The sequence below is a fragment of the Suricata suricatta genome, chromosome 17, assembly GCF_006229205.1.
Source record: "Suricata suricatta isolate VVHF042 chromosome 17, meerkat_22Aug2017_6uvM2_HiC, whole genome shotgun sequence".
NCBI lineage: Eukaryota > Metazoa > Chordata > Mammalia > Carnivora > Herpestidae > Suricata > Suricata suricatta.
Window position 1 is genome coordinate 51,363,801 of NC_043716.1, and position 22,738 is coordinate 51,386,538.

Below are 22,738 nucleotides of genomic sequence, written 5' to 3' on the forward strand. Positions count from 1 at the left end.
GAGCCGGCCACCTTGGCCGCAGCCTCCTGCCTCTCCTCTGTGATTACATTAGCCCCTAACCGCCACCCCTGCTTCTGGTCTTCTGCGGCCAGCCATTGTCCTCCTGCCACCAAAGTCACCTCCCTAACCCAAAGGGCAAGCACATCATTCCCGGGTTTGCGACTCTCCTTGGGAGTCACACCAGGCTCCTGGCTCCGTCCTTTCCCACCGCAAGAGGCAAGCTGGATGCTGAGGACCCCAGGACGGAGCAGTGACCTCCCCGAGGAGACAGAGGGGGCCAGACTGCTGCCTCTTGGGGTGAGCACTGGCTCCCCTATGATACGCGCTCCAAGTCTGCCTTGCCGACCCTCTAAGACATTTATTGCTGAGTTTATTTTGGGAACGCCGGCTCCTCCTTGAGTCTGCAAACTTGGAGAGGGCAGGGGCCTCTGTCTTCTTCACTGGTGTGTGCCCCCAGGGTCTGAGGGCATGCAGAAGGTGCTTAATAAATCCCCGGAGAGGAAAGGGACGAGGGTGGGGTGGGGGGAGGGGCACACACAGGAGAGGGCGGCAGGGTCTTAGGTCACAGTGAGGCCAGGAAGCCCAGGAGAGGAGGGGAGCGTTCCTGCCCATATGCCCCCCCACCCCTGCAGATGCCACTCACAGGTGAGTTCGGCCCACTTGGCCCCCGGGTTGTTGATGCCACGCAGCGTGAAGCCCCGAAGCCCCTCGTAGAGCAGCTCCCGGTACCGGATGCGGAAACCCAGGAGGATGCCATTGATCTTGTCCTCTGCTGGTGGCTGCGAGGAAGGGGGTAGGGAATGGCGGGAGGTGGGGGCAAGGAACTCACTCTGCTCGCCCCTCCCTCCCCATCCTGCCTCCCACAACCACAGAGCAGAGACGGCCTCTCCGCCAGGGAAAGAGGCACCATGACGCTGAGCATTTTTAATTTACAAAGCAATGAGGTTGTTTGAGGTCTGCAGTATCCCCTGTGAGACAGGCAGGGGGTGACTGGGGTCGCCAAGCCATGCCCGTTCTCGGAGGGGGAAGGCGAGGCTCAGAGAGGGTAAGGAACTTGTCCAAGGTCACACAGCAGCATCGGGCTCCTCTCACAGACTGTTCCTTGCCTAGGGACGCCCTCCCACAGCACCAGCCTCCCTCAGCAGGTTGGCCGCTCCGCCTGTGACCTGCCCAGCGTGTCCTGGGAATCAGGACAAGACCTCCTGCTCTGCCTTTCCTCATGTTTCTGCTCCCATCCACAGCTGAGCTGGAGAACAGGCTTTGGGAGAAGGCGGAAGCTACTTTTTATGATACCTTTTTTTTAAAGCCTGCTGAAATGGTTCTGCTTTTTATTTGCTCATTAACTGCCTCCCCAGGGGCTGCTGGCGCCTCCCTGCCCCTGACACCAGGGCGGCCCGCATCTCTGCCAGCCGCGTCCCGGCTTCCAGCCGCACAAGGTCATTTTTCACTGAGGGGGGTGTCCTTTTCCAGGGAGGCCTGGGGCTGGGGAGGGAGAGGGGGGCCCCTTCTTGTTTCTTCCTCCAGGCGTTTCCCACCGGGGGGCGCTGCAGGTGGACAGAAGTTGGTGCCTGCCCCTTCCGACGCCAGAAAGCAGGGACAAGGTTTTTGCCGCTCTGGGGCCTCCGTGGGTGATCTGCTGAGTCCAGGGTCTGGGCTCCAGAGCATACGGGGCGGGGCAGGATCCTGTGGGCACATACGGGGCCCCAGGTCTCTGAGCTGCACCCTCAGGCCATGGCAGGAGACCAGTGCCCACCAAGGGGCACCAACTGGGGGAGACGAGGACGAAGAGGGTCCTCTGTCCCCGAACAATGGGTTCCTGTCCACTGTGACAGGGGAGCAGTCCCGTCCGGGTCCAGGCGAGGTGTGCACACCTGTGTTTCGTTCCTCACTCAGGACCCCTTTTCGGACAGTGGCTGAGTTTCGTGGAGACTTGGGGGCCCTGAGAGCCCCATGCACTTTTCTGTCCCAGGATGGGCAGACCTAAGGGCATGACACCTGACTCTGGCACCGACTAGCTGGGTGACCAGGGGGACGTTCATGTCACTTCCCTGAGAACTGGGTCCTCATCTGCAGAAGGGGATTGTAGGAGCACCTGCTCCGGACGGTTATCTGGAGAGTGGGATGAGAGGCGTGTCTGTGCACGCGCATGTGACGACCCAGCCCTCTGGTCCCCGCACGGAGCGGGCGTCAGTCCTCCTGGGACACGGGCCCCTCCCTGGCTGCTGGGCCGTACCTGCCATCGGATCAGCACAGAGGTGGTGGTGTGGGGTGTCACCGAGACAATGGTGGGTGCCTCGTCGGGGGCTGGGGAGAGAGACAGACAAGTGAGCTCTGGGGGCTGGGGTTAAGGCCCCCTGGGAGGTCCCAGCGGCCAGATTCTTCTGTGAGTGTGGAGGGGGAGGGGCTGGAGCCCAGTCTGAACCCAAGAGCCCAGAGCCCTGTTCTCCTGGTCCCTGTAGCCACCGTCTCCTTACACGGCTGCCACCGAGGCCTCCCCCAAACCCCTTCACTGGGTTTCCGGGGTCAGCCATGGGCTTGGGGACATCCGAGAAGGAAAATATTAGCATGTGTGTTGGCATGGGGGCCTGAGCCGCCATGCCTGGCGAAGGTCCCTCTGGCTCAGACCTCCTTGGGACTCTGCCCAGGGAGCCAGACACAGGGCCTCCTGCCTTGGAGGCCCCTCCCCTCGGAAGAGAAGGCCAGTGCCCAGGAAGCACCAAGAGAAAGAGATCCGAGTCGAGGGCGGGGCACTGACCGGCCTGCAGAGTGGTCAGCGGCTCCGACTCCTCACTGAACTCGCTGTCCCCAATGTCATTGGTCGCCTTCACTCGGAACTTGTAGGACGTGAAGGGCTTGAGTCTACAGGGGCAATCAGGTTCAGTGAACAGAGGCATCCCCTGATGCCTCACCCCTCCATCCCTGCTTGGGGAAAGCGGGGAGCAGGGGGTGCTGACCCATTACACAGGCGGGAACATCGAAGCTCAAAAAGAAGGTCCGCGACAGCGGACGAGCAGGGCCCAGGGGTTGGGATGATGCCAGCCTGGGGGTCAGCCCCACTTCTCAGTCGTAGGTCCCCGGGTGCCACTGTCCTCACATCTCCCACCTCACAGGCACCAAGCCGCAAGGACGGCACCAATAACACTCCCTCCTGGCAAACTCCCTCCTGCCAGAAACGCCATCCCTTTCTAGAATTCAGTGAACTTAGGAAGGGTCAAGAGTCTCAAGAGTTAACCAACGTTTCATCCCCAGGCAAATGTCTTCCTTTTTGATTTATTGGGGGTGGGGGGTGGGGAGGAAAGTCTTGCTCAAAAACTCTTGGTCACGTCAACCGGAATATAAAAAATCCGACCCGCTGGGAATTAAACCGAAGCCGGAATTTCGGAGCAAGCTCCACTCTCCTGTGACAGAGGGAGGAGGAAAGGAGATGCTGTCTGGCCGGTCGGAATCGCTAATGAGGGATGACAAGCGTCTCACTAAGGGGGCTTCCAGACTCCAGAAATAGATAATTAAGAGGCAGCCCTAACAGAGATCCAAGAGTGGGGGTGGGGGGGGGAGGTTAGGACGGAACTGGAGGAGGGTCCCGGGAGGTGGGAGACATGTAGAGGTGTCAGGACGCCCCCCGCTCCGCCCACCGGGAGCTGCCCCGGTGCTGTCTGGGCCGGCGGGCCCGGGCCTCACCTCTCCACCACGAAAGCAGAGGCGTTGTGGCTCACGGAGGCCGAGTGCAGCGCCCACCTGCCGCCAGGCAGCTCGCGGGTCTGGACCGTGTAGTAGCGCACGGGGGACAGCCCGTCACTTCCCGGCTCCCAGGACAGCAGGACGCTGCGTGCCTTCACATCCTCCTGCCGCACCACCGGCTTGCTGGGGGGCTGTGGGCGGTCTGGGAGGTGGTGGGGGGTGGGGTGGGGGGGTAGGAGTAGGTGAGTCAGCAACGGAGGGGGTGGGGAGGGGTGAGCTTCCCCAGGGCGGGGAAGGAGGTGATGGCCGCTGCCCCGGCCCTCTCCACATGCACTCAGGTCCCAACAGTCAGCACCCTGGCTCCTGGCCCGTGACCTGTGCTGAGGCCACAAGAGGCCTGGGTGCCTGAGGATTTACACCCCCCGAGGGCAGCCTGGTAAGCCAGAGGGTAGGAACACCCAGCTCCTGTGCTCCCCGCCTGCCCAGAGCCGAGATGGGACCTGCGCTGTCCCTGACTGATGGGACGCAGCCGCACCAGGCATTGCTGGGAGGGGCTCTGCTGTCTGCCCTGCCCCAGCTGGGCTTCCACTCCAGCCCTTGAGGCCCATGGTTGCGGGGCATGGGGCCATCCTGTGCGCTGGAGATGCCAGGAGTAGCTCCCTCGGGTGACAGGGTCTCCAGACGTGGCCCAGCGTTCCCAGGGGGGCCAAGCGGCCCCCTGTTGAGAACCACAGTCCGACTGGTTTTTCCTGGGCACACGATCTGATGAACCACTTTCACGGGGATCTGGGTCTCACCCTGCTTCAGGGGAGCCCGACCCCAGGGGAGGAGCCGGCTCAGGGCCCCAGGCCAATGGCAGGTGGGGGCCCCTCCTCCACCCAAATGGACAGCGTCTTCATTGATGGGAAAGGGGAAGGAAGTTGGTGTCACCAACCCTCACTTCAGAAAACCCTCCCTCTGCAGAGGCAGAGCATGATCCTTGGGAGGGGAGCTCCCAGCTCAGCTTCTAGAAGCCTCTAGAGCCCTCACTGACCCGGACATCAGAGATTTGAGCCCACGTTCCACTCCAGGTCAGAGCAATGCGACTCTTAATTGGCTGAGCTCCGGCCACCTGCTAGGACAGGATGGGAGCCGCTGGGTTGGCTGGGACCACCCTCCCCAGGCCGCCCCAGCCCCAGTGCGCAGTCACCTCTCTTCTCCGTGGTCACCACCAAGGCCTCGGCGGCCTCTCCCCAGCCCTTGCGGGTCTGGGCTGTGATGCGGAACAGGTAGACGGACTCTGGCTTGAGGCCGGTGGCCGTGTATTGGCGGGCGCTGGGCGCGAGCACCTCCACCGTGGCCGTGTTGGCAGTGGTGGTGTTGAGCCGGTGTGTCACCTGGTAAGCTGCAGGAAGAAAGGACAGGGGCTGTGTCCCCAGTGCTCCAAGACACGGCTGTTCCTTCTCTGGCCACCACAGTGTCTGCACTCGGGCTACCTTGGCTGTGCGGCTGGTCTGCTTGAAGCCGTCTGCGTCATTCATGCGTCCTCAGCTGCCACTTGGGGAGCGGGACTGTAGGGGGCGCTCTATACAGAGAGTCTGTGACCCCCTATACCAGCTTCAGGTGAGGAAACTGAGCCTGGAGAGGGCCAGACCACCTGCTAGGAAGTGACTGAGTGCAGTGACCAGCTCCTGTCTTTCTAAGCGGTTGCCCTTCTTGGTTTCCACGCTGCCTTCCTTCCAGGTGCAGCGGGACCCCGGTACGACTGAGAGCCCTGGACGGGCACAGGGAGTGCAGCCCACCATTTTCCAGGTGCGGGGGCTGACGCTGTGGAGGGATCCGAGTTCACACAGCTGCTGACTTCAACCCTGTGAGTCTCCCCTCCGAAGGGCTGTGCGCATGTGTTAGGGGGGGAATCTTGAATATGAAAAGATGCTTCTGCGAACTGGCTGTGCTGAGCTGGCGAGTGCGCCCTCACCTGGCCACACTTACAAACAGCAGCCGAGGTTTACCAGATGGCTGGCCTCGTGGGGTATTGGGGGGCATAAAGCTAATGAATAGTCCTTAAGGAACCTGAACCATGATCATGCCCTCCAAACGTATTTATTACTTTTTCAAAAAATTTTTAACGTTTATTTACTTTAAAAAATTTTAATGTTTTTATTTATTTTTGAGGGAGAGAGAGAATGGAAGAGGGGCAGAGAGAGAAGAAGACAGAACCTGAAACTGTTTCCAGGCTCCAAGCTGTCAGCACAGAGCCCAACGCAGGGCTCAAACCCACGAACCGTGAGACCATGATCTGAGCCAACGTCAGATGCTTAATCGACTGAATCTCCTGGGCGCCCCTTAACGTTTATTTATTGTTGAGAGACAGAGCGTGGGGGAGGAGCAGAAACAGAGAGGGAGACACAATTCAAAGCAGGTCCAGGCTCTGAGGCGTCAGCACAGAGCCTGACTCAGGGCTCGAACTCACAAACTGCGGGATCATGACCTGAGCCGAAGTTGGACGCTTAACTGACTGAGCCACCCAGGGGCCCCAAAATATTTTTAACGAGAGAAATAAAACTCAAAATCCTTCTTGAGGAGACGTGGACCCTTTCTGGCCCTAGTCTCGCTTTGGCCTCCTTTACACTTATGCCTCCTCCTTCGGCCTGCAGCCAGGGCACGGGACAGGGACAGGCTTACCAAGAATGATGCCGTTGGGGGCAGTGGGGGGCTGCCAGATCAGTCGCACAGATGTGGTCCTCACCTCTGGGAACAGGATGCCCATGGGCGGTCCCGGGACTGGAGGGGACGAAGGAGAAGCAGGTGATGGTGCAGCTGCACTAACCCCCCCACCCCAGCCTAGTTTAGCTCTAGTGGAAGAGGTGGGCAGGGCCACAGGGGAAGGGGACACGCAGCCCAGTGAGCTTTTGTGGAGTGTGTGGCTCTGAGTTCCATCAAGGGACACAAAGATGCTATTGGTGAAGTTTCTACCCTCAAAACAGGCATTATTTGGCAGAACTGGAAGGGACCAGGCTCCAGCTTCCTTTTTAGCTTGGTGTCCGGGCACATGTGCACATATATGGACACACAGGACTGTCCTCAGCACTGGGCAAGGGGGCTTGGTCCTCGGTCTGTGCTTCACAAAACGCCATTCTGACTTCCGTCCACCCGAGCCCGAGCCCTCCTTTTCCAGGGTCTGCGGGGGCCTGTTCCCCAGGTCCGCCCTCCAGAATCACACCTCTGGACCGAGGGGTGGCCAAGGGGGCAGCTGTGTGGGGCTCGTGGATGGAGACTGAATGCCATGCGCCAGGGGAGAGAATGGGAAGGGAGCGGGGCAGGGGGAGGATGGCTGCTGCCCTTCTCACACTGCCTCATCCCCACAGAGAATTACAGAAAGCCTCAGATTTCTAAACTTGAACTTGGCCTTCCAGGTCAAGCCAGGAGGCTAAGACATATTGAATTTAACAGACCATTAGGTTGATTTATAACTTTAGTCTGTGTGGACATATGGTGCTGGGGCTTCCTTTTACACTCTTGTCTGCACCCCGGCAGTGTTTGCGGGGTGGGGAGAGGGGAGGGAGTGAAGGACCCGTCAGTCAGCCTTTGACGGAAAGTTCTGCTGCAGGGACGGAGGCCTGGAGCCCCGCTGGCGCCCCTTGTCTGCACACCAAACCTGGAGACTGGGGCCCAGGAAATCAAGGCTCCCCCTTGCACAGATCTGTCCTCAAAGTGAACGCACCCCAGGCCAAACACTAATCCAAACGGAGGCCAAGTCTCTATTTTGCGCACGTGTCCCAAAGAGTGCTCAAGAGACTAAAGCAGGCGTCAAACGGTCCTCGAATGACTTCTTCCTCAGGGAGGCACCGTCCGGAATTAGCATCCCCTGGAGCTGGGGTCGGTGACCTGCCTCCCACAGGAGAAGCCTGAAGCCGTGGTTCGCTTTGGGGCCAAGGGTGACCCCAGAGGGGCGGCGCTGGGCAGGCAGGAGGAAGGGGAGCCCCCGGCCTCCCCGGGGGTGGACACTCACCGTCATCCAGCGTCCGCTCCAGGACGGGCGGGTGGCTGGGGCTGCCGTCCCCGATGCGCGTGAAAGCCAGCACCTGCACCTCGTACAGCACGTACTTGCCCAGCCCCGAGAGCTGGGCACTGCGAGACGCGTTCCCCTCCACCAGCCAGAACCGGGGCTGCGCGTCTGAGTCCTTCTCCTTGTACATCACCTGCCGAGCGCAGGGCAGGGGCTGACGGCCTTGGGCCTGGGTCCTGCCCGCCGGCACCTTCCCCAAGTCTCATCCCCAGAGTAAGGCAGGTGGGAATCGGGCTTAGGGGGGGCAGGGGTTCCTTGCAATGGCCTGGCCCCGGAGGGTCAGGGGATACTGTGAAGTCTGGGTTCTGGGAGAGCCGGGGACACAAAGCTGCACGCGGCCATGGAGCTGGGAGGGGCCTCAGAGAACATTCAGGTTGGCAAACAGCCCCAGAGAGGGGGCATGACTTGCTCAAGGTCACATGGCCAGCAGTGGCCATGGTCACAAGTCCCAGCTTGTGAGCCAGGCTGAAGCCTGCAACTATGAGAGCCGTTCTAGAAGGTAATAGGAACCGGGCGTCAGGGGCTGAGTGCACTGGGGGTGGCCAGTGTGGCCTCCTGGGGGCCCTGGGGGAAGGTGGGGGCTTCTCCAAGGACGTGGGCCTTCCTGGATGCCTCCCAGCCCTGAGGGAGGACTCCGTGGCTGCCCTGCCGACTGGAGCACAGCCGTGGGGATCCACCCTGTGTGTCCACTCCAGAAGGCGGAGACCCAGGCCCCTGGGGTCATGAGGACGGGGCGTCCTTGGGTCCCGGCCTCACCTTGTAACCTAGCACGAGCCCGTTGCGGTCAGCCTCCGGGATCTCATTCCAGCGCACCAGCATGCTGCTGGAAGTGGTGGCCAGCGCAGACACGTTGGTGGGACCGGAGGATGGGACTGAGGGAGAAAGGGACCAGAGAGGAGCTCAGGACACAGTGGGCCCTACACGGGGAGGCAGGCAGGCAGTGCCCGAGTTGCAATTACCCTGCAAGGGCCCCTGTTGGTCCTGGAGCAGGACAGATGCTTCCTCTGCCTCCCGAACGTTAGCTCAGGCCAACGTCAGGATGAGACCCCATTTCCAGCCCGTGCAGCGGTGAAGGGTGAGGAGGGACTGGCTGGGGAGGGATGTCCTTGGAAAGGTCTCAAGAACAGCTCCCTACAAGTGGAGGAATGAGGGCTGCCAGCAGGCTGGGGGCTCATCATTTGTGGGTGACCCTGTCAGGCTCCTATGAGCTGCTGCTTCTGTTTCTGGAATGTTCTGTGAGCTCCTCTGACCTCCCCATCTCAGCCTCTTGTGGGCACTACTGGGTGTCAGGGTTTAAGACGAGGGCACAGAGATGGGCACGTTGCAGGTGCAGACTGGTTAACCCACAGGGGTGGGAACCCCCCTAGTTTGGGGAGCAGTGGGAAGATGGTGGGGGACACAGCAAGAGCATAGGGTGTTCTGCCAGGAGACTGGGCACAAACAGGAAAGTGAGCCTGGGCTTATTCTGAACAACGGCTCAGCTCTTGTGCCCTTGGCAAGCCCTGCGGGCAGAGAGCCAAAGGTGGGGGCATCACAGATGCAGGCTGCCAGGAACAGGGGTGGCAAAGGGGGCAGTACCTGACTCCCGGGTCCTGCCTGTCACCATCTGGCTCCAGGGCCCGCTCCCGATGGCGTTGAAGGCCTGGACCTGCACGCGGTACTCTGTCCACTCCTCCAGGTCTTCGATGGTGTACTCACGCTCCACGCGGTCCTGGACCACGTGGCTCAGCGTCTTGCCGCGGCCATCTGCCCGGCTATATCTGATCTTGTAGCCCACCGACTCGGGGTTCCCGTTGTATTCCATCTCTGGGAGAGGCTGCGGGAAGGCAGGGCGGTGGAGCTGCTGGGAGGCTGGGCCTGTCCGGGGTGTGGGACTCTCTGGCTTATGCACCCTCTTCCAGGGAGCCCTACAGGATTACCGAGCCCCCACCCCACCCCTGTTCAACCTGTCAGTGCCCATGTGAGGTGCGCTCCCGGGTTGCAGCTTGGATCGTGTGAGTCTGTGTTTCTGGCGGCTCCCCCTGCCTCCCTGTCTCTCTGCCCCAAGCTCTAAGGAGGCACCACATCCATTTCTGGTGCGCAGCAAACTTGCTCCCCCGCCAAGGGGGTTGGACCGGGGAGGAGACGCGCTGGTGAGCACAGCACCTCTGGCCTTGGCTGTCTCTCCCACTTAACTCCCTCGCTCAGGCTGCCAACATACACTTATTTAATTGCCTATAACACGCCTGGCCTCAGCTCACACCCGCCCTTGGAGGAGCCGGTGTGGGGGGGGACAGCAACTCGAGCGTGGACGGAGCACCGGTCCCTCTATTGGCAAACTTCAACCTCCTCTCCTGCCGCACGTTCAGCCTCCTTCTGGTCTGAGTTTCAGCAAAGAGAAAAGACAGACTCCTTTCCTAGGCTGCTGGGGCTGTGGCTGCCGGCTCAAGGTCGTCTGGATGAACTTGGCCGGTGTGGATAAGCAGGGGAGGTGTGTGAAGGTTGCGTGGGGTGGGGGTGGGGGGGGCGCGCTGTGATCTGAAGCAGGTGTGAGCTGAGGGCTCGGCCTTCAGATTCTCTCCGAAGGGGGAAGAGCTGGGGTTGGGGGGCCCTCAGGCCCTCACCTCCCTGTCATTCTGCATCCCCAGGGGGCCCCAAAGAGCACATGGTCCTCAGGCTGCCCACATTCTGACCCACTTCCTCTGGTCCCTCGGCCTCTGCCTCACTCTCTACATTCTCACTGACTCCTGCCAGGCCCTGCCCTTGGAGACACTTAGTGAAGCCGACCAGAGACCATTAAGACAGCAATCGATGGGCCTAGAGCACACGCTGTCTTACCTGCAAGGGAAAGGTAACGGGCTGCGCACCATTAAACGGGTCTGGAGGTCCCTGGGGCCCTGCACGGTGCGGCAATTTTTTATTCCTCCTCCAGTGCCCCTTGGGCATCAGACTCTCTAGTCTTTTAGCATTTGGAAACCTTAAGATGAGCTGCCGGAGGGAGGCAGGGAGCCAGCCGGGAGGGGGGCCTAGGAGGGAAGGGGCTCTGTGAGCAGTAATAGGGGCCGCACCCGCCCCGGGGTGGGGGGCTGAGTATGGTGCGCGGGGCCACTGAGCTGGACGGAAAGACAGCTTCGCTGGGCGCCGGCCCTCTGAGAGGAGAATCGTAATTAATAACTAACGGTCCAGGGCTGACGGTACCGAGTTCCTTTCATCCGGCGTCCGCCTAAGTGAAAGGGAGTCACGGCTTTCTAGTAAATCCCACAGCGTGGGGGTTTGTAAGCTGTTTTTTGTGCAAGTGGAAATAAAACAGAGTTATGCGGCCAGGCTGGCTGGCGAAGTGGGGTCACCCTGGGTCTTCCCAGCGCTCCTTAAGGAGAAGAGAAGTTCCCCACAGTTGTCGGGCCCAGAATTCTTTATTTTTTTAAATTTTGTTTAAATTTATTTTTGAGAGAGAGAGGCAGGGCATGAGTGGGGGAAGGGCAGAGAGAGAGGGAGACACAGAATCTGAAGCAGCTCCAGGCTCTGAGCTGTCAGCACAGAGCCCGATGTGGGGCTTGAACCCACGGACTGCGAGATCATGACCTGAGCTAAGGTCGGACGCTTAACCGACTGAGCCACCCAGGCGCCCCTGTCAGGCTCAGAATTCTCATATGGTTCCCGAACCTCCTGGATTGCTGCTTTGTGGGGGCAGCCGTCGGGAGGAAAGGAGTCGGAGAGAAATGTCCTCTTCTGATCCTTGGAAGCCGGGCAGAGTGCTCCGTGGTGAGGGCTGTGGATTCTGCGGGCCAGGCTCCCCGGGCTGGGAATCCGAGCCCTGCTGTTAACTACAGGACGTGGGAGGATTTGTGTGTGTGGGGGGGATGGGGGCGGTTTCTTGGGCCAGTTAATTGGCGTCTCTCTGCCTCTGTTTCCTCATCTGTAAATAGGGGCCAGGCTCACTCTGCTGTCACAAGCCTGTGGAGAGGGTCCTGGGTTTGACTTTGAGTAAAGCACTCAGAACGTGCCCGGCAGGAAAGAAAGCCCTCAGCATGTTCGCATTATTACCTTGTGCGGGGTCCCCTGGGGTAGTGACCCTGGACAGGGAACCCTGATCTTGGGGGATGGTCTCCCTCAGCTGCCGCCCAACCTCAGAAGCAACCCCTCACTAACTCAGTGCCGATAGGACAACTTACACCTGATCCTCAGACCCACCACTTGGGAGCTGTGTGGCCTCGGGTGGGTTCCTAACCTCTCTGAGGCTCAGTTTTCTTAGCTGTGAATGTCGATGGTGATGTGTTCGTCACAGGATTACTGGGAGGATTAAATGGAACAGAACAGGGAAAATGCTTGGCACCTACAGACGCAGTGTTTTCTACCACATGAGGGATTTGTTCGTTTGGCTGAGAATGATTATCGGGCACCTTACCAGGTACTAGGTGCAAAGGAAAGAGAAAGGGGCTATGGGTATTCTCGTGGTCCTTTGATGTGGGACCTTGACCCATGACCTTGAGGATGACAGGGACCAAGGAGTCATCCCATCCCCTTGTGGGAGCCTTACCATCCAGCGGAGCCACAGGCTGGTCTCACTGGCTGTGCGCAGGGTCACGTTGGCTGGCGCCATGTCAGGGGGTGCCTGGAGGGTCTGGATCTTTCTAGAAGGCTGGCTGGGTGGGCTCGTGCCCACGATGTTCACCTGGCGCATTCGGAAGCTGCGGTGGGGGGAAGGGGGTGAGCCAGACGATGAGGGCAGGACCCTGGGGCCAAAGCCCGCCCCGGGCAGGGCAGTGTCCACCCCTGCTGCCCCCGGCCACCCGCGTCTGCCCCGTTACCTGTAGTAGGTGAAGGGGTTGAGCTCGGGCACCTCCATGGAGCGGGCATCGGGCTCGTTGGTGAGCTGGTGCACCAGCAGCCACTCCTCTCCCTCCCCAACCACGCCTACCTGGAACCGGAAGACGCGCTTAGACCTGCCCAGCCCGTGGGGCTGAGGTGTTCAGTGCCCCACCTTCTAAGCGGTCAAGCCCTCTCCCCAAGGAAGGTCTTGGTTCAACCCCAGGGCCCCGAGGGGCACCAAGTGGGGTCACCGTCTTTCCAGGCCCTTAAACATGACTTCAAGGGTGACCCCTGAGCTGTCCTGTATCGAATCTGGGGGAATGCTTACTAGAACCCTGTCCCCACTCAAGGCCCGGCCCTGGACCCAGCCCATCAGAATCCTGCGGGCTGGTACCCAGGAATCTGGGTTTACCAGGCTCACCAGGTGATTCTGCTGCACACCCTGGCCTTGGCACACCTCGAAAACCCCCACTAACTCAGATTCCGAACTTCTGAGGGGGTAGCCCAGGCGTGAGAACTTGTAAACGCGCCCCGGGTGCAGCCCAGGTGAGACCCCACAACTTCTGGGGTGCGCACGCGGCAGTTAGGTGACACGCAGGCGGTACTGGGGACTGCCGGCATTTCTGGGGGTTTGGCCGTCGGACAGAGGCGCTTGAAGATTCCCCCAGATGTGACTACACATAGGATGGCGCTCGAGGGCAGGGCGGGTCCAGGGCCAGGAAGCTGGCTTCCCCGGGCGGCAGGGCACCCCAGAGGCCGGTTTTACCTGGGCCTCCACCAGCCAGCGGGAGATGGAGGTTTTGCCGTCGTAGCCTGGCCGGAACTGCAAGGTCACGGAGCGGGGGCCGATGTTGGAGATGCCCAGGTTGGTGGGGGCCCCTGGGAGTTCTGGAAACAGGGAGGGAAAGGTGATCAGGTGCAGAGAAGGGACTCTGGGCGGGGGTGGGGGCAGCTGTGTGCCACCCTTTCTCTAGAAACTTCCTAGGAACAGCAGGGCCAAGCTTCAGCCCTCCAACAGTCTTCTTCCTGCACTGAAGGCTCTGTGTCCGGACCAGGGGCCTGACACAGCGTTGGGGGCTGAGGGGGGGCCGTCTCTCAGGGCCACAGGGAGGCTGACCATACTGGGAAATGGGAGCTGGGCATACAGAGGCTTCCAGAAAGAATCCTCCCCGCTCCCTGTCCACACACAGCCCATTTCTGCCTTCCGAAACCCAATCACGAAGATTAGAAGGAGGGGTGGGAGGGGGGGCAGCTCAGTCCGTTGAGCCTCCTTCTTCGGCTCAGGTCATGATCTCACAGTTTATGAGTTCGAGCCCCGTGTCGGGCTCTGTGCTGACAGCTCAGAGCCTGGAGCCTGCTTCGGATTCTGTGTCTCCCTCTCTTTGCCCCTCCCCGCAGCCCCTTTTTCAAAAATAAACATTAAAAACTTAAGAGACGTTAATTCCCACTTAATTCTACCTCTTTCCCAACCAACGCTTCAACTGGTTGGAATCCCACTTGGACGTTCTGGGGACAGTGAGAAATCTTCCCCTGACTCGGAAATACCACGGCTTGATCCAGACCCTGGTGTGGGAGGGGGCGTGGACGAGACAGCGGTGGGGTCCTGGGGGGACTGTGCCTTCCTGGGGGAAGTAAGCCCACCCTGCGGGGGAAGCCAAGGGGCCACGGACCCAAGGCGGGGCAGAGCTGTGTGGGAAGGAAGCCGGTATTCCCGAGGAAAAGGGAAGCCATCGGTCAGGAGAACCCCAAGAGGCCGGGAGTCCCCAAGAGGAGGCACGCACCTGGAGGCACCCCGGAGGAGATGGTCGACGCGGACACCTGGCCCTGGCCCTTGGCGGTCATGGCGGCCACCTCGATGGTGTAGGTGGTGAGCGCGGTGAGGCCCGTGACGCGGTACTCCAGGGTCACGTTGGGCAGGTAGTGGGTCACGCGGGTGTTGGTGCGGTTATACTCCTCCCAGGAGATCCGGTACCCTGGGGGGGGCGTCCCCAGGGGGTGGTGTGAGCTTGGCTGTGACCAAACGCTAGCTTTGGCCCTTTGGCTCTGCTTCTCTCTTCGTCACTAGTCTGGCAGACATGCGGTGGCAGCACTGAGGGCCGGGGGAGCTGGGGACATGGTGGCTTGGGGCCCCAGGTACAGCCTCGGTGGGAGGCCCCCCTGTGGGGTGGGGACTGTGGGAGGGGCTAAGTCATCATGGTGGCCGACTGAGGCCAGCGGCAGGTGACATGGGACAACCTGGGCGCAGAGGGGGCTGGGAGGCTCCTCTGAGTGCTTTCTAACAAAGGGAGGTTTGGGACGAGCACTTGTCAAAGGCAGGGGGATGGACTGGATGACCCTGTCTCACCCCCCGGGTTCAGTAACACCGAGATGCCTACCTGTGAGCATGCCATTCTTCTCTCCTGGCTCTTGCCAGCTGACTTTCAGCGACGTGTCCAGGATTTCACTGAAGCTCAGGTGTCCCACAGGTCCCGGCACTGTACCCCAAAGGGGCCCCCACCCCACCCAACGCCAGTTAGATCCAGAGAGACACCGCTGTCTGCAAGACAGCCCGGTGCGGGCCAGGGACACTTTGGGATGGGAGGCAAGGCCGGGGTCACCCTGTGCCTGGAGGGCTGTCTGGCTCCTGGGCAGAGGAGTGGGAGGGGGCGGGGCAGTGGGGGCGGGGCGGTGCCTACCGTCCTCGTGGGTGCGCACCAGTTGGGGGGTGCTCCGCGGCCCGTCCCCGGGAGTGGTGAAGCACAGCACAGAGGTGAAGTACTCGGTGAACTTCTTCAGGCCAGACACAAAGCCCACGTGGATGCTGTCTTGAAAGTTGGGCCGGGCAGTCACCATGGTAACCTCTTCTTCCTGCTCAGGCTCCCAGGCAATCAGCTGGGGAGAGGCCAGCAATTCAGGCAGGGCAGCAAGAACGTTCCAGAAGAGGCCGAGTGCTCTCCCACAGTCTGGGCCAATGGACAGAGAGAGTCTAGGAGCCCAGCTCCCTAGGGTCCCTCCTCCCAGGGAAGGGGTGACCGTGCAGCCAGCCACAAGCCGCGGGCCTCTGTCCTCCTGGGAGGTTGCTTTGTTGCAGTGCGTTCACTGAGCAGCTGGCTCTGGGCAGGCACCGGCTGAGCGCTCTCTCACAAGGGAGGTTTTTACCCGATCGGCTACAGAAGGAGCAGGTCCGGTGCAAAATGAAAAGGCAGGGTCCCCTGGTTCAACAATTTTTAAGAAATGCAAGGTGAGGGGCGCCTGGGTGGCTCAGACGGTTAAGCATCTGGCTTCGGCTCAGGTCATGATCTCATGGTTCATGGGTTCAAGCCCCGTGTTGGGTTTTGTGCTGATAGCTAGCTCAGAGCCTGGAGTCTGCTTCTGATTCTGTATCTCCCTCTCTCTCTGACCCTCCCCTGCTCACACTGTCTCTGTCTCTCAAAAATTAAAAAAAAAAAAAGTTAAAAAAAAAAAAAGAAACGCAAGGTGAAGCGGGGCTCCCTCTGAGCATGGAGCCCACCCTGTGTGTCACAGGTGAGCTCAGAGAGGTTCAGTGATGCCCCCGATACCACACAGCCAGTGGGGAGCTCAAGGGCTCAGATTCCAACACCGGGGCTCCTGCAGCTTATCTGGGCCAGACAGAGTGTCCCTTGGGGACATCTCAGCTACGCCTTTCCTCTAGTTCCAAGTTGGGATTTCAGTCTGAGCCACGCCCTGGAGGCGGAGCACTGGCAAGAAAACCTGTCTGTGAACTCAGCATGGCTTTTGGTCTGACCTGTCCTCTGCACACCCAGCCTGGGACATGTGTGCCTCCTGCCTCCCTTCCTTCTCTTCTGGCCTCTTTTTAAAAAAATTTTTAATGTTTATTTATTTTTCAGAGAGAGAGAGAGAGAGAGAGAGAGAGAGAGAGAGAGAGAGAGAACGTGACTGGGGGAAGGTCAGAAAAAGAGGGAGACACAGAATCCGAAGCAGGCTCCAGGCTCCGAGCTGTCAGCACAGAGCCTGCTGCGGGGCTCGAACTCACAAACCCTGAGATCATGACCTGAGCCGAAGTCGGACGCCCAGCCGACTGAGCCCCCCAGGCGCCCCTCTTCTTGCCTCTTGATCTGTCACCTCACATGCCTATTTTCTGAGCCCTTCATCTGTCTCCACCAATGACAGCTGGTCTCAGAGAGTTCTCGGTTTATTTGAAGTTGATTAACTAGCAATTAATGGTGAAAAGCAATACTTGATGAGTTTTAATAAGTGCCGGTATTTATAGATTTAAAACAATACGGTGCTGATGTCTCCTGATTAACTCACCCCTATAACAATGCTTCATCTTCTCCTTTTCATGGCTGTGTGTTTATAAAGGATGTTTTGAAATTTAATTGGTATTGTGAAAAGATAGCCTATAGCAAGTTAATTAGACACTAATTAGACCCTAAAAATACTAATCAGAAATACTAAGTGGCATTTAATAAGTATGTTAAATATCCTCCTTATTTCGGTTATCTTGTTTCATAGCAATTACATTGCTGAACTCCTTTGGAGTAGATTAAGAAACAAGTTTAATGTTTTAATTTAATTTAATTAATGTAAATTTGAATTAATTACGCCATTAGAATTAATTGTGTGGTGTGTTCCCCAGCAAGTGCAAAATCTGGGTAAATATTATTTTATTGAGTTGAGGCCAATTATGGCCACGGCCATTATTTCAGGAATAAAGGACAAAGGAGTTGTCTTCAAAAACGACCCAGCAGTGCACAGGGTGATGGCCGTGTGGTTTTCTGAGCAAGGACCCCGTCATCTGACTTCCAGGCCCAAAGCCCAAGATGGTGGCGGGACCAAGGCTGCTTCAGAATGTTTACAAGTGTGAGCCACTTGTCATTTAGCTGCGGAGGACTTGCCTTCTGCGCCGTCTAGTCCCTGAAAGGAGGTGGGCTCTGGGCAGCCCTGGGGTGGGACTCTGTTCAAGCGAACTCACAACGAGGCCGCCGTCTGGTGAGTTCCTACCGGCACTGAGGTGAGCCCACCCCCGGCCAGTCCCGTTGCGTCACCGCGGTGAGGACTGGATGGGAGTCACTGCCCTGTGCCGTTGCAGAAAGGGAACTGAAGACCACGAAGGTTGGGCCTGGGCTGGTGTGCGTGGACGGGCCAGGAGCTGGCTTCAGATCTGCAGACTCTCTCCACACACCTGTTCCCCTGACCGCCCCCCAGACCCAGGATGAAGGCCTGTGTCCCAAAGGTCCGCACAGCTGTTAGGTGGGCATTGGGATTGTCTTTGCTGTCTGTGCGTCTGCTCTGGTTAGCCAGGGTCAGTGTCAATTGGCTCGGTCAGGCCCTTGGTCTCAGAGTCCAAGCAGTTTGGGCTGTCCTGAGCCTGGGTGGGGGGTCCGGGGGCCCTGTGTGCTGGGGGAGCGGCACCAGATCTAGGTTCCTGGGACGGGAACTCCGCCTTAGGAAGCAGAGGCCCTGTCACTGGAGGTGCCGGTGGGGTGTGTCATGTGTGGGGAGCAGAATGTGCAAAGTGGGGAGGAGGGACAACGGAACCCAGCGCTGTCACTTACTGTGTGACCCTGGGAAAGTCACTCAACCTCTCTGAGCCTCCCGCTATTATAGGGAACAGTGATAGCGGCCTTGCTGGCTGCCAGGAGGAGGCATGGAGTGAGGCAGCGTGTTACGGGGACTGAGAGAGTGGGGTGGCAGGTATGGCCTGCTAGATGCAGGAGCTAACAAAAAAGTAGAGAAATTCTCTTTCCCTCTCCTTTTGTCTCTCCTTCTCTCTCTGTCTCTCTCTTTGCACGTGCACGGATTCACACAGAACATTCTAGAAGCATATGCAGGAAATTAACAACAGTGTTTGCCAGGAGTGGGGAGAGTTTCAGGGTTGGGTGGGTGGGCCAGAACCAGGCACGTGAAAACTGGAATGGGATGGAGATTTCCGCTACACATCTATCAGTTTACTTTTGTTGGCTTTTGAGTCATGTAAAAATATTTCCTGTTTGAAAAAATTAAGTTCAAAAATTAAATTAATAATGGAAGGATTTGGCAAAAGTAGCAAAATTCTAGATGCACTTATCCTTGGGTCCAGCAACTTCCTTTCTATGAATCTATTCCAAAGTTAAATGTGAAAACTAGGAAAAGATATATAGGCACAAAGCTACTTCACTACAGAAATGTTTATTATAGTAAAAGCCTGGAAACTACCCAAATGTCGTCACTGGGGAGCTGGTTGACCCAACTGCGGGAAAGCCACATGGTGGAGTCCAATACAGATGTCAAGAGGGGACCAGGAATCTCCACACTCCTACGGACGGATCCCCAGAATATACAGGAAATAAAGAAGCAGGATGGAAAAAGTGTGTGGACAAGGCTGTCATTTATCTAAGAAGGGGAGGATGACATTTGCATATGTATGCATTTGTTTATGTTTAAGAAACAAGGGCGCCTGGGTGGCTCAGTCAGTTAAGTATCCAGCTCTTTTTTTTATAAAAACATTTTTTATTTATTTTTGAGAGACAGAGAGAGACAGCACGAGCAGGAGAGGGTCAGAGAGAGAGGGAGTAGCTCCAGGGTCCGAGCTGTCAGCACGGAGCCCGACGCGGGGCTCGAACCCACGAGCCTCGAGATCATGACCTGAGCCGAAGCCGGATGCTTAACCGACTGACCCGCCCAGGCGCCCCAAGCATCCGACTCTTGATATCAGCTCAGGTCATGATCCCGCAGTCATGGTGGGACTGAGACCTGCATCAGGCTCCATACTGAGCGGAGCCTGCTTGGGATTCTCTGTCTCTCTCTCTCTGCCCATACCCCCACTCACTTCTCTCAAAATAGAGAAATAAACTTAAAAAAAAAAAAAAAGAAAAACCAAAACAAGCAAGCAGAAAGAAATCAAACCTATGGAGAGGGAAAGGACCATAATTCAGGCCGACTTTCTCTGAATTTACTTTGTAGATTTAACGCAGGGGCCATGTAAATATGTTCCATAATTACACGACAGAATTAAATTATAAAATCAATCCCTGAAAATCGAAACTGGAATGAAACACATGAACCTAACGGTGTATTGAGCTGTAGCGAAATTACACAGAGAGAAACTATTTCCAGAGACTTTGTAGCACAGCCCTGTGAGTACCTCCCAAGCGGATACACCCTAGGAACGCAAAGCACTGCAAATAATCGGACACTATTTTCGGTAGTCACGGCGGTGGTGTGGGGGTTTTGGGGATAAAGTAGACAGGTACTTATGTTCGTGTTGTAGGAACTGGATTTTCAGAGAGACAAAGGCCAAGAAGATTACTAAAGTGCTTATATTCCTGAAATTGAGTTGGAAGTATCAGTATGCATTTTACCAGGAGGAGGAGGAAGAGGAGGAGGGAGAGGAGGGGAGGAGGGGGAGGAGGGGAGGAAGTGGAGGAGGAGGAGGAGGAGGGGGAGGAGGAAGAGGGGAAGAGGGAGAAGAAGCATTATTTCCAAGCTGTCCATTAACAGAGCCTAGAACTGGCATCCAGTGCTTGAACAAGGAGCACCCTATTGCCTGGATTTTGGTGTCTAACCATCATTTCCTACTGGAAAGGACAAGGGTCTTTGAAGATAGGGCTGATCCCAGGGACAGTGCAGGAACTGGAGACACCTTGGACCATCCCGACAGACTGCAAAGAAGGTATCAGACTGTTGGGGACCCTGTCAAAAGGACTCACCAACCAAAGAGGCCAACAATGGGTCAATGTGGCATCAACACAAATACTAATGGCAGTTGAAACATATCAGATGTGTTAAAAATCCTTAAGTACGTAATAATATACCAAAACAAGACAAAAAGATGCCCCCCCCAATCCAAACCCATCTGTCACTTCAGAAAATGCTAAGGAATCACATTCATTTTCCTAAAAATTGTTAAGTGATGAAAAAAGACTAAGCTCTTACCATGCTTTTCCTAGATAAACTGAACCTTTGGGTAACCAGAAAGTTCGTAAGAGGAAAAATATTTTTACTGGAATGTGTTTCAGCCAATAAATCAAGGAGGAATTATAATATTTGACTATCCCCAATTTGCAACCCTGCTGAAACAACAGGTCACACAGGATGATCAATGGTCACCGCACGATAGTAAGAGAGACAGCCAGACTTTATGCCTTCTGATACAAATGTGCAACACCAGCTAGGAGGTAATATTTGGAAAAAAACAAAACAAAACAAATCATCAAACCTTGAATCTGATCAAGCCTCTGGTTCTAAGTTCCAATTTACTGCAAATACAGGGTTCAGAGGAATGTGCTAAATGACCCCACAGAGAGGCAATCAGCAAAATCCAGGCTGTGGAAAATTCGATAGGGCACATGATTAAGTTATTTTTACTAAATAAATTACAGGGGGAAGAGAGAGAGAGGAAGGAGAGAGAATCTATAGGTCAGCAGAGACCTAAAAAAACCCAACCGACTGGAGTCGTGTGGACCCCATCCGGATCCTGAAGCAAATAAACCAACTAGTAAAAGAAATGGCGTGGCGATCAGGGAAATGTGAGCGCTGGCAGAGTATCTGATGGGAGCAGGGGGCTTGGTGTTTTTAGGCACCAGGAGGACCGGGCGGGGACGTGGTTGTGTCCTGAACAAAGGCTTTATAATATTTCTCAGCAGAAATATTTAGGGAGGAAATGATGCAGTGGCCTGGGATTTGCTTAAAAATATTTGGGGGGAGAGACAGAGGGTTGGGGAATAGAAGGAGCACATTTGGTCACGAGCTGGTTCTTGCTGAAGCCGGGATGCATCATGGTCTTCAGCCATTACAGTTTTCCCTCTACTTTTGTAGAGGTTTGGGAAACTTTAACAATTAAATTTTTTAAATGTTTTTATTTATTTTTGAGAGAGAGAGAGAGAGAGAGACAGTGTGAGCAGGGGAGGGTCAGAGAGAGAGGGAGACACAGAATCCAAAGACAGGCTCCAGGCTCTGAGCTGTCAGCACAGAGCCCGATGCGGGGCTCGAACCCACGAACCCCTGTGGGATCATGGCCTGAGCGGAAGTTGGTCGGCTCAACCGACTGAGCCACCCACGTGCCCCAATTTTAACAATTAAAAGGTGGGGGAAAAGAGGTGGTGGTGACGGTGGAGGGCACTTAAGGGGAAGAGCACTGGGTGTTGTATGGAAAACAATTTAACAATAAAATATTATGGAGAGAAAAAAAAACAATTAAAAGGTGAGGGTGGGTGGAGTCCATTCTCACTGCAGTTATGCAAACGACAGGCTCTGCTTTTTTCCTCCCTGTGATACCAAAGCCCAAAGAAGATAGAAAATGCCCGCTTACATTCGTTTCTATTTAGAAAAAAAATCAAGTTATAGCTATCATTCTACCATGAACCCATACGACATATTTCCTTTTTAATGCAAGGAAAGGCGTAGGCTCTGGAGTTTGAATCTGAGCTTTGCAGTTACTCTGACTTTGAACAAGTTATTTGCCGCACGTGCCTCAGTTTCCTTCTCCAAAAAATGGGGTGAGGGTAAAACACTGACTTATTTTGAGAGGAGAAGGTGCGTCAAGCCTTAGCATCCCGTCAGGCTTGCGGGAAGCGCCCTGCACGTTGGGAAGGTGCCCTCCTCTGCTTGAAATATCTGGGCAGTGCATTCCTGCCCACGTTTACTGATCAGCCACTGGGTGCTGGGCACCAAGCAGACCCGGATATCAGGTGGGCTTCTGTGGCCTCCTCCTACTCTGTCTGGGCCATTGCCTGGATTGTCCCGGCCACTTGCCTCTGCCTTAGAGATTTGCAGCCCAGGGGCACTGGGGATCTGGGTGGGGGGGGGGGACTCAGTCGGTTGAGTGGTTGAGCGTCTGACTTGGATTCAGGTCATGATCTCCTAGTTCGTGACTTAGAGCCCCACATCGGGCTCGCTGCTGTCAGCACAGAGCCCGCTTTGGATCCTGTGCGCACCCCCCCCCCCGTCCCTTCTCTCCTAATGCGCTCTTTCTCAAAAATAAATAAATAAATAAAACATTTAGAAAACCGTTTAAAAAAGAAGTTTGCAGCCCAGCCCCCAATCCGTGAAAGAGCTCAGCACTGGCAGCGAGACGCTAATTGTTCCCAGCTCAGCATCCTCGGCTCCTCGCACAGCCCCAGCCTCCCCTTCCCTCCCCTGCCTCCCCCCAGAGTCCCAATTAGGAGGCTCTTCCAGCCAGCCAGGCAGCCGGCGCGGAGACCGCTCAGCTGCGTTCGCTGCCCCAGGACAGCCCTGCGCGGCCCTGGCGCCCTGTCTTCCTGGGAGGGGGAGAGGCTGTGG

At 56.9% G+C, this 22,738-nt stretch overlaps 1 protein-coding gene across 2 annotated transcripts in view; it reads right to left on the bottom strand.

Moving 5' to 3' along the window:
- SDK2 (sidekick cell adhesion molecule 2) overlaps nucleotides 1-22,738 on the bottom strand; it is a 130,293-nt gene that overhangs the window by 34,806 nt on the left and 72,749 nt on the right. For both annotated transcript variants that reach the window (XM_029928248.1, XM_029928249.1), the window contains exons 18-32: nucleotides 15,190-15,385; nucleotides 14,890-14,988; nucleotides 14,296-14,487; nucleotides 13,281-13,402; nucleotides 12,514-12,623; nucleotides 12,243-12,393; nucleotides 9,305-9,542; nucleotides 8,483-8,598; nucleotides 7,670-7,859; nucleotides 6,343-6,441; nucleotides 4,868-5,062; nucleotides 3,679-3,880; nucleotides 2,756-2,859; nucleotides 2,234-2,304; nucleotides 644-779 (exon numbers count right to left, since the gene is read on the bottom strand). In XM_029928248.1, coding sequence (XP_029784108.1) covers nucleotides 644-779; nucleotides 2,234-2,304; nucleotides 2,756-2,859; nucleotides 3,679-3,880; nucleotides 4,868-5,062; nucleotides 6,343-6,441; nucleotides 7,670-7,859; nucleotides 8,483-8,598; nucleotides 9,305-9,542; nucleotides 12,243-12,393; nucleotides 12,514-12,623; nucleotides 13,281-13,402; nucleotides 14,296-14,487; nucleotides 14,890-14,988; nucleotides 15,190-15,385 — 2,221 coding nt within the window. The remainder of the gene's footprint in view (nucleotides 1-643; nucleotides 780-2,233; nucleotides 2,305-2,755; nucleotides 2,860-3,678; nucleotides 3,881-4,867; nucleotides 5,063-6,342; nucleotides 6,442-7,669; nucleotides 7,860-8,482; nucleotides 8,599-9,304; nucleotides 9,543-12,242; nucleotides 12,394-12,513; nucleotides 12,624-13,280; nucleotides 13,403-14,295; nucleotides 14,488-14,889; nucleotides 14,989-15,189; nucleotides 15,386-22,738) is intronic.